Raw genomic sequence first — 13,518 nt, 5'->3', positions numbered from 1 at the left:
ATTCCTTCGCTAAAATTTCCCTTTTTCACTACCTGTTAACACCCTTCTATTTCTACTCATGTGGTGGCAATGCATTCCTTACTCCATGCATCACACCAAGTCATAATGAGGTTAGTTTAAACTTAGGGCCAACTGTGTAAATGCAGCCATGGTGTTTTAGAAATCACCAAATAGGACTTAGCTCAGTAGCATGAATCCAATTTACTGTGGCTAAATCAATACACTTATTTTACTTTGTTATTAGATTTGTCTCCTGACTTTATTGCTTTGGGGGGAAGGAGGCATGATGGCTCAGTGGTTCAAGTTGCTGTTAGCTGGAAAGATGAGCCCGGGTTCAAGATCCGAGCGCCGTGTGATGGGGTGAACTCCCATCCGTTGCTGCAGCTCCTGCCCACCTAGCAGTTCGAAAGCATGCAAATGCGAGTAGATAAATAGGTACCACTTCGCTGGGAAAGTAACAATGTTTCATGCATCTCAGTATATAGTCAAGCTGGCTACATGTCCACGGAAATGTCTTTGGACAATGCTGGCTTCCTCAGCTAAAAAATGGACATGAGCATTGCCCCCTAGAGTCATTTCCCTGACTGGACAAGGGAAACCTTTTATTAGTTTATAAGTAACTCAGGGCAGTGAAAATACCTAATACTGCTTCCTTCCTCTGTGAGGTGGGGCGGACTGACAGAAAGTGACACCTTACTGTCACATATCCAAACATTCAAATGACCCAGCTAGCTTATTATGTCTTGCCCATAGGGAAAAGCATCTAGCAGAAGATGACGATTTACGATTTTACAGTACACTTGGTAATATGAACCCCAGAGAAGAATTCTGCAGTCCTTCCTCCTTGCCAAATGAAGGGGCTGAAGATAACTTCATAGTTTTATTTACAAAATGCAGGAGCTGAATACGGGTTTTTGTTTTTAAATATATATATATATATACACACATAAAGGTAAACAAAGCAAGGCATTTTTTCACTTGGCAGCTTCCAAGAAAATGCTTTTAGCAACAGGTCAGACCTTCAACTTTGCCTGCTATTGAAATACTTGCAGTAACAATCTCTTACACAACCAGCTGAAAATTAGAAGCCTAGGCTCCGATGAACTCTTCTACGGTCTGGTGTCCTTTGTTGTCACAACCGCTGGGGCCAGGGGCTCTCTCTACTGTGTTGATTGGCTCCGTTGATTCCAAATGTCAACCGTTCTTTTGAGGACTTCATCGAACACCAGGTCTGCTTTTCGGACTTCCTTGTTGTTGCAGCCAACTTGGGGGCAGCTGTAAAGAAGGGGAAACGCTCTGAGTTAAAATCACCTTCAAATCAGCAAAACGGAAGTTCTCACTTTAGCTTTCAATCCAGTGGGGCGGTTCCGATTCGCTCCTTCAGTGGGGAAAAACTCACTTTCAGCAGAACTGTTATTTTTATCCATGTTGCAAACCTAGAAACCAGATGTCTATGGCAGGGGTGTCCAAACTTGGGAACTTTAAGACTTGTGGACTTCAACTCCCAGAATTCCCCAGCCAGCCATGCTGGCTGGGGAATTCTGGGAGTTGAAGTCCACAAGTCTTAAAGTTCCCAAGTTTGGACACCCCTGGTCTATGGAGATGCTCAGTCATCCAGGTTCATGGTTGTCCCAAAGGTGCTTTTTAAAAATGTTTCATTTATTGTATTGATTAAGACTTCTCATCTCCATCAAACAGTGTGTGAACTGGGTACAATTATTTGAAAGTTCACAGTCCCCATATTTGTTGTTATATTCATTACAATAACATTGATAATATAACTATATATCAAGATAATTACAATAATACATAATATCATCATACACTTCTCTCCATAGTAACATTTCTCTTCTTATACCTCCTTCTTCCTAACGTCTATTTCTATTCTCTAGACCAGAGGTTGGCAACCTTAAACACTCAAAGAGCCATTTGGACCCATTTCCCACAGAAAAGAAAACACCGGGAATAAACACAAAACCCTTCCCGTCCCTGACTATTTCCTGAGTGGCCACAAAACTAGCATGTGTAGTTGAATTAAACATTCTGTTTTCTTCTGAAACTTTTCTTTTCTTGGATTTATCCATGGTTGGTCTACCGGGGGTCGAAAAGCTCACTAAATTGCGTGCCAGTGGGTGTCGCACATTGGCGGCTGTGACACGTATTTTGAGCAACAGGAAGCCGCAGCAGAGGGATGAAAGAGCCACATGTGGCTCCGGAGCCGCGGGTTGCTGACCTCTGCTCTAGCCATTGATAAAATACATCCCACATCAGAAAATATTCAGTTTCTTCTCTGTCCTTGATAATAAGCATTAATCTGTCCATTTCTGCGCATTCCATGTCCTAACTCTTCCACTGTTGAGCAAACACAATCCTAGCCACAGTCAGCACATGTAAAATCAAGTATGTAGTCTTTTTGTTGCATTTTTTCTGGTAGAATGCCCAACAACAAGGTTTCCGTTCAATATGCTTGTCATTTTTTTCCCCAACCAGATACGTATTTTCAACCAATCTTTTTTAGTTTTGGGACATGCCCACCACATAACTTGTGGCCTCTTGAAAAAGCAACTATGGGACTACAAACAAGACTTTAAAATTAGCTCTGTTTCAGTTGATGTCTGCCTGTCAATGGAAATGTAATAGACACCAGGCTAATGCAAAGAGCTGCTTTCATTCATCACATGCTGAGATCTGTTTGGGATATTGCATAGGTTTAATCAAACTATTCTCCAAGGCAACTGAGGGTAGAACAAGAAGCAATGGGTGGAAACTAATCAAGGAGAGAACTGAGGAGAAACTTCCTGACAGTGAGAACAATTAATCAGTGGAACAGAAGTTGCCTCCAGAGGTTGTGAATGCCCCAACACTGGAAGTCTTTAAGAAGATGTTGGATAGCCATTTGTCTGAAATGGTATAGGGTTTCCTGCCTAGGCAGGGGGTTGGACTAGAAAACCTCCAAGGTCCCTTCCAACTCTACTATTGTATTATTGTATTATTGTATTAATAATTGTGCATGGAGCACTCATTGGCTATGGTGGCTTCTCACTCTGGAATAGCCTTTCAACGGAGTTGCCTCTTTCCTCCATTATTTATTTGACTCTTCAAAACCTCCCTTTGAAGGTTGCCTTGGATTCCACTGCAAACGGCTCATGCTCTCCCCCAGACGTTTGAACTGTGACTCTCATCAATCCCATGCTTCATGGTCAAATGTCTGCCCTGCCCAGGGATTAATGGGAGTTGTAGTCTGGCAAATACGAAATTATTAGACTGTATAAAGTTGACCTCTATGCCGTCTCTGTTCCTTCCATGCTAGGTTGCCTACATTAATCTCAGGTGAGCAGTAACAGGTAAGCAAGAATTTCTGATTTCCAGTTGTCTAAAAATCGTAACAGCTAAAAAAAAAACACAACACCTTCCAGTTAACCGTACTGATGAAAGCCCAAGCTGGAAGGTGGCTGGATCTTGGAACCCATATCTCTGAGAACTTATGAAGAGTTGGAATAATGCCTTGTCTTTCTTTTTCCCCTTTTCTTTCCCCTTCCCTATTTTTCCTGTCCCTTGCTTTTGTATTTTCTTTGTATGCTACATTATAAACTAATGAAAACTCTCTCTGTCGCACACACACACAAACCTGTGAAGATCCCAGTACCGATCACAAGCTCCTGGTCTTGGGTATATAGCCACAGGTTTTTTTACTGTGATGTATTTCTCTCCACCTTCATAAAGGATCTTAAGACGCTGATAAAAACAAAACCAATTCCCTAGCCTACAATCGGAGTGCCTCTATTTGTATACTGTTGCCTGGTATCTTATTTTCAGGAAACCTATGTTCGTAAAAGTAGTTTATAAATATAGGCAGCTAGGCAATGAATCATCCAGTCTGCTGCAGAATGCACATTGGTTATAGTGCTTTGAAATTACGGTGGGAATAATCTGGATTTGTAAAATTCAAGAGCCCGATAAGGCAAAACTGAACCTGCCTTGCAGGTTATGATATGAGATCTGTGCTTAAAGTTGGTGTATTCTTTGGGCACATATTGTACATACACACACCCACACAAATTAAGATTATTTGTGGGCCGACATCCTCCCCTATTCACTTAATTTTATCCAAATGTAGTTCCAGTTTGAAGGGGCTTTTTTCTTTTTAAAAAAAGCCAGAAACAATGAATAAATAAGTATGTTGGATTTTAGAGAGATTTTCTGAGATTTAATGCTAACCTTCCTTTTGATAGATAATCCAGCTCTGTTCGGAGAGATAGAATGCAGAAGGTAATTATATAAACAGGTGAGAATGGATAGCCTGGGGAGGAATGAGTTGCTGAGATTTAGGAACATTTCTCCTTGTAGATCAATCTTAAGCGAGACATAATTTGCCTGTGGTGGTAGTATTAATGAGTAATAGCGTTAGAGACTGTAGCGTCTGCATATTGTTTGATACCTTCAAAGAACTGTGCAGATGAGAACTTCTAGATTCTCAGTAGATATTCTGAGAAGTTTGAAGAGGCAGGGGAGAAGACAGCTTCCTTGGGTGACATGGAAACGCTACAGAACACCAAACAGCATGAAAAACAGGGGTGAAATCCAGCAGGTTCTGGAGAACCGGTAGCGGAAATGTTGAGTAGTTCGGAGAACTGGAAAATGCCACCTCTGGCTGGCCCCAGAATGAAGTGGGAATGGAGATTTTGCAGTATCCTTCCTCTGCCATGCTCACCAAGCCACGCTCGCCATGTCACGCCCACCAAGCCATGCCCACAGAACTGGTAGTAAAAAAAAATTGAATTTCACCACTGATGAAAAATAGAAGAAAGTTCCAAGAAGGTTCCACACCGATTTGCATTATTCAGGTGACACTGAGGCAGTGGAGGGTTTCAAATTTTTTTAGAACCTCTTCTTTAGGTGTGGCCTGCTTTGTGGGAGTGGCTTGCCAGCCATGTGACCGGGCGGGAGTGGCTTGCCAGCCATGTGACTGGGTGGGCGTGGCCAACTTGTAAAATGTGGTGAAAGTCACTTAACAACGCTCTTGCTTAGCAACCAAAATGTTGGCTCAGAAACTCTGGCATTTGAAGCACGCAAGTCTTAAAGCTGTCAAGTTACAAGACCCTTGCACCCCTAACCCTTTAGAAAAAAAAAACCCAGGAGTGTTCAAACTTGACAGCTTTAAGACTTGTGGACTTCAACTCCCAGAATTCCTCCTCTGGCTCTTCATCTTGATGATGTGCGGACGGGCAGGGGGGAGGGAGCTGGAACCGGTTCTAAACGGCACTGTAGATTTGTGGAACCTCTTCTATAGAAGAGGTTAGAACTGGCAGGAACCCACCCCTGCACTGAGGGCACATATAAATCTCCAAGTGGCCCCAACGACCAGACGACTGCAAGGAATATACATCTTTCCATCCTCCACCATTTAGTCAGAACTGAAAAAGCTTAGATGAGAGGAGAAACGTCTTCAAGGAAAAACAAAATCCAGTTGCCACGACCTGGAGGACTGAGAATCTCCATAGACAGATGAAAAATAGAAGGTTGACTCAGCCTTCCATCCTTCCGAGATCGGTAAAATGAGGAACCCAGATTGTTGGGGGCAATAGGCTGACTCTGTAAACCGCTTAGAGAGGGCTGTAAAGCACTGTGAAGCGGTATATAAGTCTAAGTGCTTGTTCCCCCCTCCAAAAACAAAACAAAAAAAGCTCCACCAACTCAGATCACGGAATACAAATAAGTCTAACTACCATTTTTTTCAGTTGTGTAACCATCTCTCAAGCATCTGATATAATGCAACAAATTGCAGCATATGGCATTGGAAAGCTTAAATTGGTTTTTAGAACATGAAGTAATGCTTCCAAACCTTAAAATAACACCTGGGATAGCAAAAAGAGTTTTAGGATACGTTTTCCTAGCTTGATTCCTATAGCCATTGTTGGCTCTTCCTTCTCATTCCTAAAATGTTCCCAAACCTCTCATCTTCGTGATTCTTATCGTCTGTTATCATGCTCCTGCCTTTAAAAAGTTTGAAAGATATACACAAATAACCATAGTATATTGCAGTTTCTCAACTTTGGCAACTTTAAGAGGTGTGGACGTCAGATATGGCCGGCTGGGAAATTCTGGGAGTTGACATAAACATGAAATGTTTTAATCTAAGACAGACCGATAGATAGATGATAGATGATAGTTAGGTAGATAGACAGACAGACAGAGATAGAGACAGAGGCAGACAGATAGAGATAGACAGACAGACTATAGACTGACAGACAGATGATGGGAATGCTATACAGATGATAGGCTGTGGGGACGCGGCAATGGCTGCCACTTTGTGTACCAGTTTTTAAGTTCCCCCCACTCAGTGCCATTGCAATTTGAACAGTTGTGCTGAACAAGTGGTAGTAACTCAAGGATTACCTGTGTTTTGCTTTCTCCCCATTTCTCAAAGAAGGGGCAGAACAGTGATGGACTGGAAGTTGCATTTCAAATCAGATCTGTCTTGAAACGGTGGAAGGACATGTCCAAGGGAAGGGGGAAAGAGATGATGAGGACAACAATAATAATAACGATTTATTAAACTAGTATGTAGCCTGCTCAAGCAGCTCACACCTGGAATACTGAATGCAGCTTTGATTGCCACGATATAAAAAAAGATGTTAAGACTCTAGTCCAGAATGAGTACAGAGAAGAACAACAAAGATGATTAGGGGACTGGCGGCTAAAACATATGAAGAGCGGTTGCAGGAATTGGGCATGTCTAGTCTGATGAAAAGAAGAACTAGAAGTGAAATGATAGCAGTGTTCCGATATCTCAGGGGTTGCCACAAAGAAGAGGGAGTCAAACTATTCTCCAAAGTGTCTGAGGACAGGACAAGAAGCAATGGGTGGAAACTAATCAAGGAGAGAAGCAACCTCTTAACCTAGAACTAAGGAGAAATTTCCCGACAGTGGGAATAATGAATCAGTGGAGCAACTTGCCTCCAGAAGTTGTGGGTGTCCCAACACTGGGAGGTTTTAAGAAGAGACTAGTATGGCTAACCATTTGTCTGAAACGGTATAGGGTTTCCTGCAGGGGGTTGGACTAGAAGACCTCCAAGGTCCCTTCCAACTCTGTGATTCTGTTAAACCAATTGCTGAGGATCTTCCTCTCCTTCCCCATAAAATGTAGATATTAAATGCTCTCTGCCAACATGTTCCTGGCCCATTTTCAAACTGCTGGTGCTGCAGATATGACTACTGCCAGCCCTTTTGATAAAACCTGTTCTCCGGCCCCGATTCGCAGCCTCTGCAGCACAGGGGCCCAGGAGCGGAGAGACGGACTCCGCCGCAGTCACTCGGAGGCCCTTCTGTCCGCAGGCAGCCCTAGATCACGTCTGGGAAGGCGTTTGCCCCAGACCGACAAAGGCAGTTCTCCGGTGCTGTGTCTCCAGCGTGGTGCGTTTGCCTTGGGCAAACCACAAAGTCTCACAGTTTGGGGTTTGTTTCTCCCAATCTACAAAGAGGTGAAGATAATTATTATTTATCTGGCACATGTTTTTACCCAGATTAATTAATTCTGTTAAATTGCCTAGAAAGCCTCCAGTCAAAAAGGAGCTGTATGACACAGGCAAGGCTGGTACTTTTGCTGCTCAGCAAATTATTCTCGGCTCCTGAAACAGCAGCAAGGAGGGGGGTGTCTTATTTATTTATTTTATTCATCACATTTTTATAACACCCATCACCAGTGGTGAAATTCATTTTTTTTTAAACTACCAGTTCTCTAGGCGTGGCTTGGTGGGCGTAGTGTGGCTTGGTGGGTGTGGCAGGGGACGGTTACTGCAAAATCCCCATTCCCTCCCGATCAGCTGGGACTCAGGAGGCAGAGAAGTGATGGGGCGGGGCCAGCCAGAGGTGACATTTGCCAGTTCTCCGAGCTACTCAAAATTTCCGCTACCGATTCTCCAGAACCTGCTGGATTTTTCACCCCTGCCCATTATGCACATATGCATGGGAAGCATACAACAATTTGTTGAGAGCGGATCACTCAAAGAGGACCCGAAAGGAATGCCAAGATTTAACCACAGAAAATATATTACTGCCAACATTTCATACCGAATGTGTCCATGTGTGTTTAAACTTTGCTGAGAGTTATTTAGGAAAACAGCTCCATAATGTGGAAGGACACTTTGCCAATTCTTTATCTAGAGCAGTGTTTCGCAAATTTGGCAACTTTTAAGATGTGTGGACTTCAATTCCCAGAATTCTCCAGGCAGCACAGTTGGCTGGAGAATTCTGGGAGTTGACGTCCACTCTTCTTAAAATTGCTAAGGTTCAGAAACGCTGGTCGATGGTCAGAAAGAAGTTTGGAAGATTCTCCGTTCCAAAGTGTAGTCATCTACTTACTGAGCTGCCTAAACATGGAATCCGTTTATCCCAAACCCAGAACAATGGCAAGTGTTGAGATGACCCTGCTTTAAGACTTTAATTCCAGCCTAAATCCACAATCCAAGTTGATGTCCACACATCTTAAAGCTGCCAAGTCTGAGAAACACTGAGAGTGGGCAAGTTGGCCAAGGTTGGGGCAGCAGGACACTCATAATCATGGATTCACCTGGTGACACCAAAACATTGCTTTCTATCTTCCTGGAAATCTGAAAAACAAGCTATTTCCTTCCTAACACACCATCAGTAGATCTCAAACAGCAAAGTGCTACAACAGGATTCCAAGGTATTAAAAAGTATTAACCCCTCTTGATTGGGCTGAGATAACATGTTGCGTTAGATCATCCTCTTGTTTTGAGTGATCATCTCAGGTAAATCTTGTTGTGTATTTTGTAGATCCTGATTATGACATGGAGCAAAGTATGAATCCAGCCGACTATGGACTAAGCAACCAGACAATGTCATCTGTAAATTCAGACCATAACTCAGATGCTTTCGTGCATTCTGAAATTAAAAACCGAGGAAGGAATCATTGGAAGGAGATAAAGGACGTTTCTGTTCAGTGTGAGATAAAATCTGGAGTCTGCTGTGAAGAAATTAAAAACAAGGTCAGAGCTTAGATGATAAGTTGTCTGCTGCTCACAGGCCTAAATGTTTAGCTTGGATATTGTTAAAGGTTATTTTCCCTAGAAATTTAGCTGCAAGCAGAAGCCAGCTCAGCAAGAACTGTTCTTTCTTATAGTTCAGCTTTTTACTGCTGCTTATTAGCCATAATGGAGGAAGAGGTGGTATTCAACAGGTTCTGACCAGTTCTGGAGAACCGGTAGCGGAAATTTTGAGTAGTCCGGAGAACCGGCAAATACCACCTCTGACTGGCCCCATCCCCATCTATTTTCTGCCTCCCGAGTTCCAGCTGATCGGGAGGGAATGGGGATTTTACAGTAACCTGCCCCTGCAACAGCCACCAAGCCATATCACGCCCACAGAACCTGTATTAAAAATTTTTTGAATCCCATCACTGTATCACTTACATATATTCTCGGAAGCTTCTGGTTAACCTGTAAATTGACAATAGAAGGCTGGACAAGGCAGGCCAACGATTTGATCCAGGAGAGTTCCTTTTATGCGCTTAAGTTGCCAAAGGCTATCCCGCAAACCAGTCAGAACAGAGCCTGTTATAACTCTCTAGTGTAGATATTTCATCTGGATCCTTGTTTGACTCATCTTAATATTGTACTTGGTGTTAATTATACCTGGAGAGAGAAATTACATGCTGCAGCACCTGCCACGGACAGGAAGGTGGGTGAAGGAATGAATGAATGGCAAAAATGATAAGCTTCCCAGATACCAAATAATATTGCCAACTTGCCTGTGCTGCTGTTTAAGATAACGGAAGCCATACTTTGGGATGGAAAACAAAATTAAGGGGAAAGGATGGCATGCTTCTGTATTGAATTCCTCATTCCCTGTTCCAAATTGGTTTGCTTTATGGCTAACAATATATCCTCAGGACTAAGACTTGAAAGAGCTGTTTCTTTCTCCAACTGACATACAGTAATTAGCATCTGATTATTTATACTACTGTTATCAGCTTTCCCCATTTTATTTCTTCTAGATGTGTCAGATAAACAGTTCTTATTAGCAACTGTGGTAGCTGGGGATAATTAAGAGACGCAATCCAGAGTTCTCACTGAAGGCCAAAACAACCCAGCTCAAATTAGGCTATTTGGATACGATGTGTTAAGTCAGCTTTCTGGAAAAGGGGGAAGGGGAAGGAAAGGGAAGAGAAAAAAATCTATACAATGCAAATGACGCACTATAAAAAAGATGTTGAGACTCTAGAAAGAGTACAGAGAAGAGCAACAAAGTTGATAAGAGGACTGAAGACTAAAACATATAATGAACGGTTGCAGGAACTGGGCATGGCTAGTCTAGTGAAGAGAAGGACCAGGGGAGATGTGATAGCAGTCTTCCAATATTTGAGGAGCTGCCACAGAGAGGAGGAGGTAAAGCTATTTTCCAAGGCACCTGAAGGCCAGACAAGGAATAATGGATGGAAACTGATCAAGGAGAGATTCCACTTACAAATAAGGAGAAATTTTCTGACAGTGAGAACAATCAACAAAGGGAATAGAAGTTGCCTTCAGAAGTTGTGGGAGCTTCATCACTGGAGGCTTTCAAGAAGAGACTGGACTGCCATCTTTCAGAAATAGTGTACAATCTCCTGCTTTCGTGCATCTCTTCCACCGTCATCAAGTATAGTTCATATTAACTCTAGTATCTTAACTCAAATGTTTATAGATATTATCATCATACCTCCACTTTTATTTGACTATGATTGTTTAAATGTCCTTCATCATAAAATATACCAAAATTTAGTACATAACCACATACTGGCATTTCATTTACTGTTTCTAAAATCCTCCATTAACACTGAATCCTTATATCCTATTCTAGCTAAACATCCATAATATTTAATAACTAAATTTTCTAATCCTCCTTTCCAAATCACTGTTTATAATTTGCATCCAGTTTCCTTATATTATACCCATACATGTATATAGATTATTATCATTATCCTTTCTTTATTTGACTATATCCTATATCATAACATTTCCCCCCTAATAATCAAAACTTCACTGTGTCTAATTTAGTTCTTTTTTTGTTATTATTATTATTAACCTTTATATATAATCCAAAAGGGTTTCTAGCCTTCCCTTCATGGGTATCATTCAGTATTCATATCCAACTATTGCTTATCATAACACTACACATTGTATACATCATGGGTCGTCAACCTGGTCCCTACCGCCCACTAGTGGGTGTTTTGGGATTCCAGGTGGGCGGTGGGGATTTCGGAGGTTAAAACCTCCTTTTGAACTAATGCGCGCGAGAAGCGCCGTCCCGTCGCCAGGGAAACAGTGAGTGAGGTGAATCACGTGGTTGCTCAGATCACACGGGCGCAGCCCGAGAAGACATTTCTGAGAAGAGAAACTTCTCCAGTCGGGCTGCGCCCGTGTGATCTGAGCAACCACGCGATTCACCTCACTCACTGTTTCCCTGGCGATGGGATGGCGCTTGCCTGCGCTTCACCAGCTTAGGCGCGACGGGAGAAGTTTCCTCAGTGAAGCTCCTGAAAGGGACGCAGGCTCAGCCTGCCAGGCTGCCACCGCTCCACTGAAGACATTTCTGAAAAGAGAAACTTCTCCGGTCGCGCCTGAGCTGGTGAAGTGCTAGAAGGGGGTGAGGTGGGGGGGGGGGGAAGGAGCAGAAAAGACAAAAAGGAGAATGAAAGGGAGAAAGAGGAGGTGGGGGATAGTGGGATCCTTGCTGTTTTCTGAGCTTGGGGGGGGGGGAAGGAGCAGAAAAGACAAAAAGGAGAATGAAAGGGAGAAAGAGGAGGTGGGGGATAGTGGGATCCTTGCTGCTTTCTGAGCTTGGTGGTTTTCTTAGACATTTCATTACCAAACTAGGTAACATCATCACTGCTAGAAGGGAGTGGGGTTGTGGGGAAAGGAGGAGGAGGAGAAGTCGAGTAGAAACTGATAGCAGGGACAGGCAGAAGCGGAGCAGAGCAGTTGCAAAATAGGAGAAAGAAAAGGCAGGAGAGAATTGTTGTTGGCTAATAATAATAAGTGGGCTAACTAGCTCAGCCTTACTTTTGTACATAGCCCTAAGGAAGATTTAAAAAAAGGAGATAAAAAGGAAAAGCACCGAAAGAGGAGACCTTCGTTTGTTCCTTATGAAAATCGAACCAGATATCAAATATTTAGTCTCGCAGCATCAGCCTCAAAGATCTCATTAATCACTAGTAAAGCTAATTTCAATTTACTTTATTGTTTTCTAATTAAACTTTATAAAGTTAAAAACATTATAAACATGCATAAAGTAGAAATAAAAAGATAAAAGTATGTACATTTCTTTTTTAAAAAAACACCCTCCTTTCTAAAAAATATCCCGCACTTGCGCAAAAACTGGTGGGTGGTAAGGAAATTTTTCCATCAAGAAAGATCCATTAGTGGGCGGTAGGTAGAAAAAGGTTGACTACCACTGGTATACATTATTATCATTATCAATTTTTTATTTAACTCTACCTATTATCACTGAATTTCACTAAGTTTAGCTATTTTTAAATTATACTCTTCCATCTATCAACCTGTATCTTTCTGGAAACAAAACAATCTATGTTCTGCCATTTGTGGAACTAGTCTTCTAAACATCTTGATCAAGTCTGTATGGACTTCTCTTAGCAACTCCTTGCTTGTAAAGTCTCTCATGTACTCTTGATGCCCTCTTTCTGTTTCCTTGTTCAGCTTGTTTTTAATTGTCAGCAGTGTTATCAATATTTTTGCAGATAGGATTTCATAGTCCATAAATTCTTTAATAATTTCTTCTTCTTCTTCTTCTTCTTCTTCTTCTTCTTCTTCTTCTTCTTCTTCTTCTTCTTCTTCTTCTTCTTCTTCTTCTTCTTCTTCTTCTTCTTCTTCTTCTTCTTCTTCTTCTTCTTCTATATCTTGCCCTTTGGAATGTATTTCCTCTCCATTTAATTCCTCTTTCAATTTTCCATTCTTTCTTTTTTCAGAAATAAACCAATTGCCATAGATATCGACAGATTTAGTCTCTTTATATTCATTTTCCACTTTGTTTTTTTGAGTTTCAATCACCTCATTTTACATTTGAAAAACATCCTCAATTTTTTCATCATATTTTGCTGTTACATGGTCCAAATATTCCAGTTTTCTCTCAAATCTTTCCTCTGTATTTAATAATTTTTGTAATTCTGAAAATATTGCTTGCAAATTTAAATACGTTTTCTTGAGATGCCATATTATCACACGCAGTTGCTCTTGCTTGGAAGGTCAACAAGATTAAGCATACGTTCACAAAGACCGTTGTTTTCACTTGAATGCACTTCCAAGGGACATCTGGCTTTTTTTCTAATCACTCTGTAGCCAAGCCGTCAGTCTAAACAAAGAAAGTTCCATCAGGATACACACAACTCCGTTCGAAAAAGTCTCCCAGCATTCGAGCAATGCAACGCTGTTAAAAAGTTTCTTTTTGTAACTATTTTGTATTTTAAGTTGGAAAGTCAAAGCAATCCATGGGAACAAAGAAAAA

General features: G+C 41.7%; 1 protein-coding gene across 1 annotated transcript in view; it reads right to left on the bottom strand.

Moving 5' to 3' along the window:
* Positions 1–910: 910 nt before the first annotated feature.
* The window catches only part of NSMCE2 (NSE2 (MMS21) homolog, SMC5-SMC6 complex SUMO ligase), a 262,790-nt gene continuing 250,182 nt past the window's right edge, over positions 911–13,518 (bottom strand). Inside the window, exon 7 of the mRNA XM_081950604.1 lies at positions 911–1,275. Coding sequence (XP_081806730.1) covers positions 1,161–1,275 — 115 coding nt within the window. The 3' untranslated portion in view covers positions 911–1,160. The remainder of the gene's footprint in view (positions 1,276–13,518) is intronic.

The sequence above is a fragment of the Natrix helvetica genome, assembly GCF_964273705.1.
Source record: "Natrix helvetica genome assembly, chromosome: 4".
Lineage (NCBI taxonomy): Eukaryota > Metazoa > Chordata > Lepidosauria > Squamata > Natricidae > Natrix > Natrix helvetica.
Note: the sequence above shows the minus strand (reverse complement) of the source record. Positions and strands in the feature narration are given on the sequence as shown.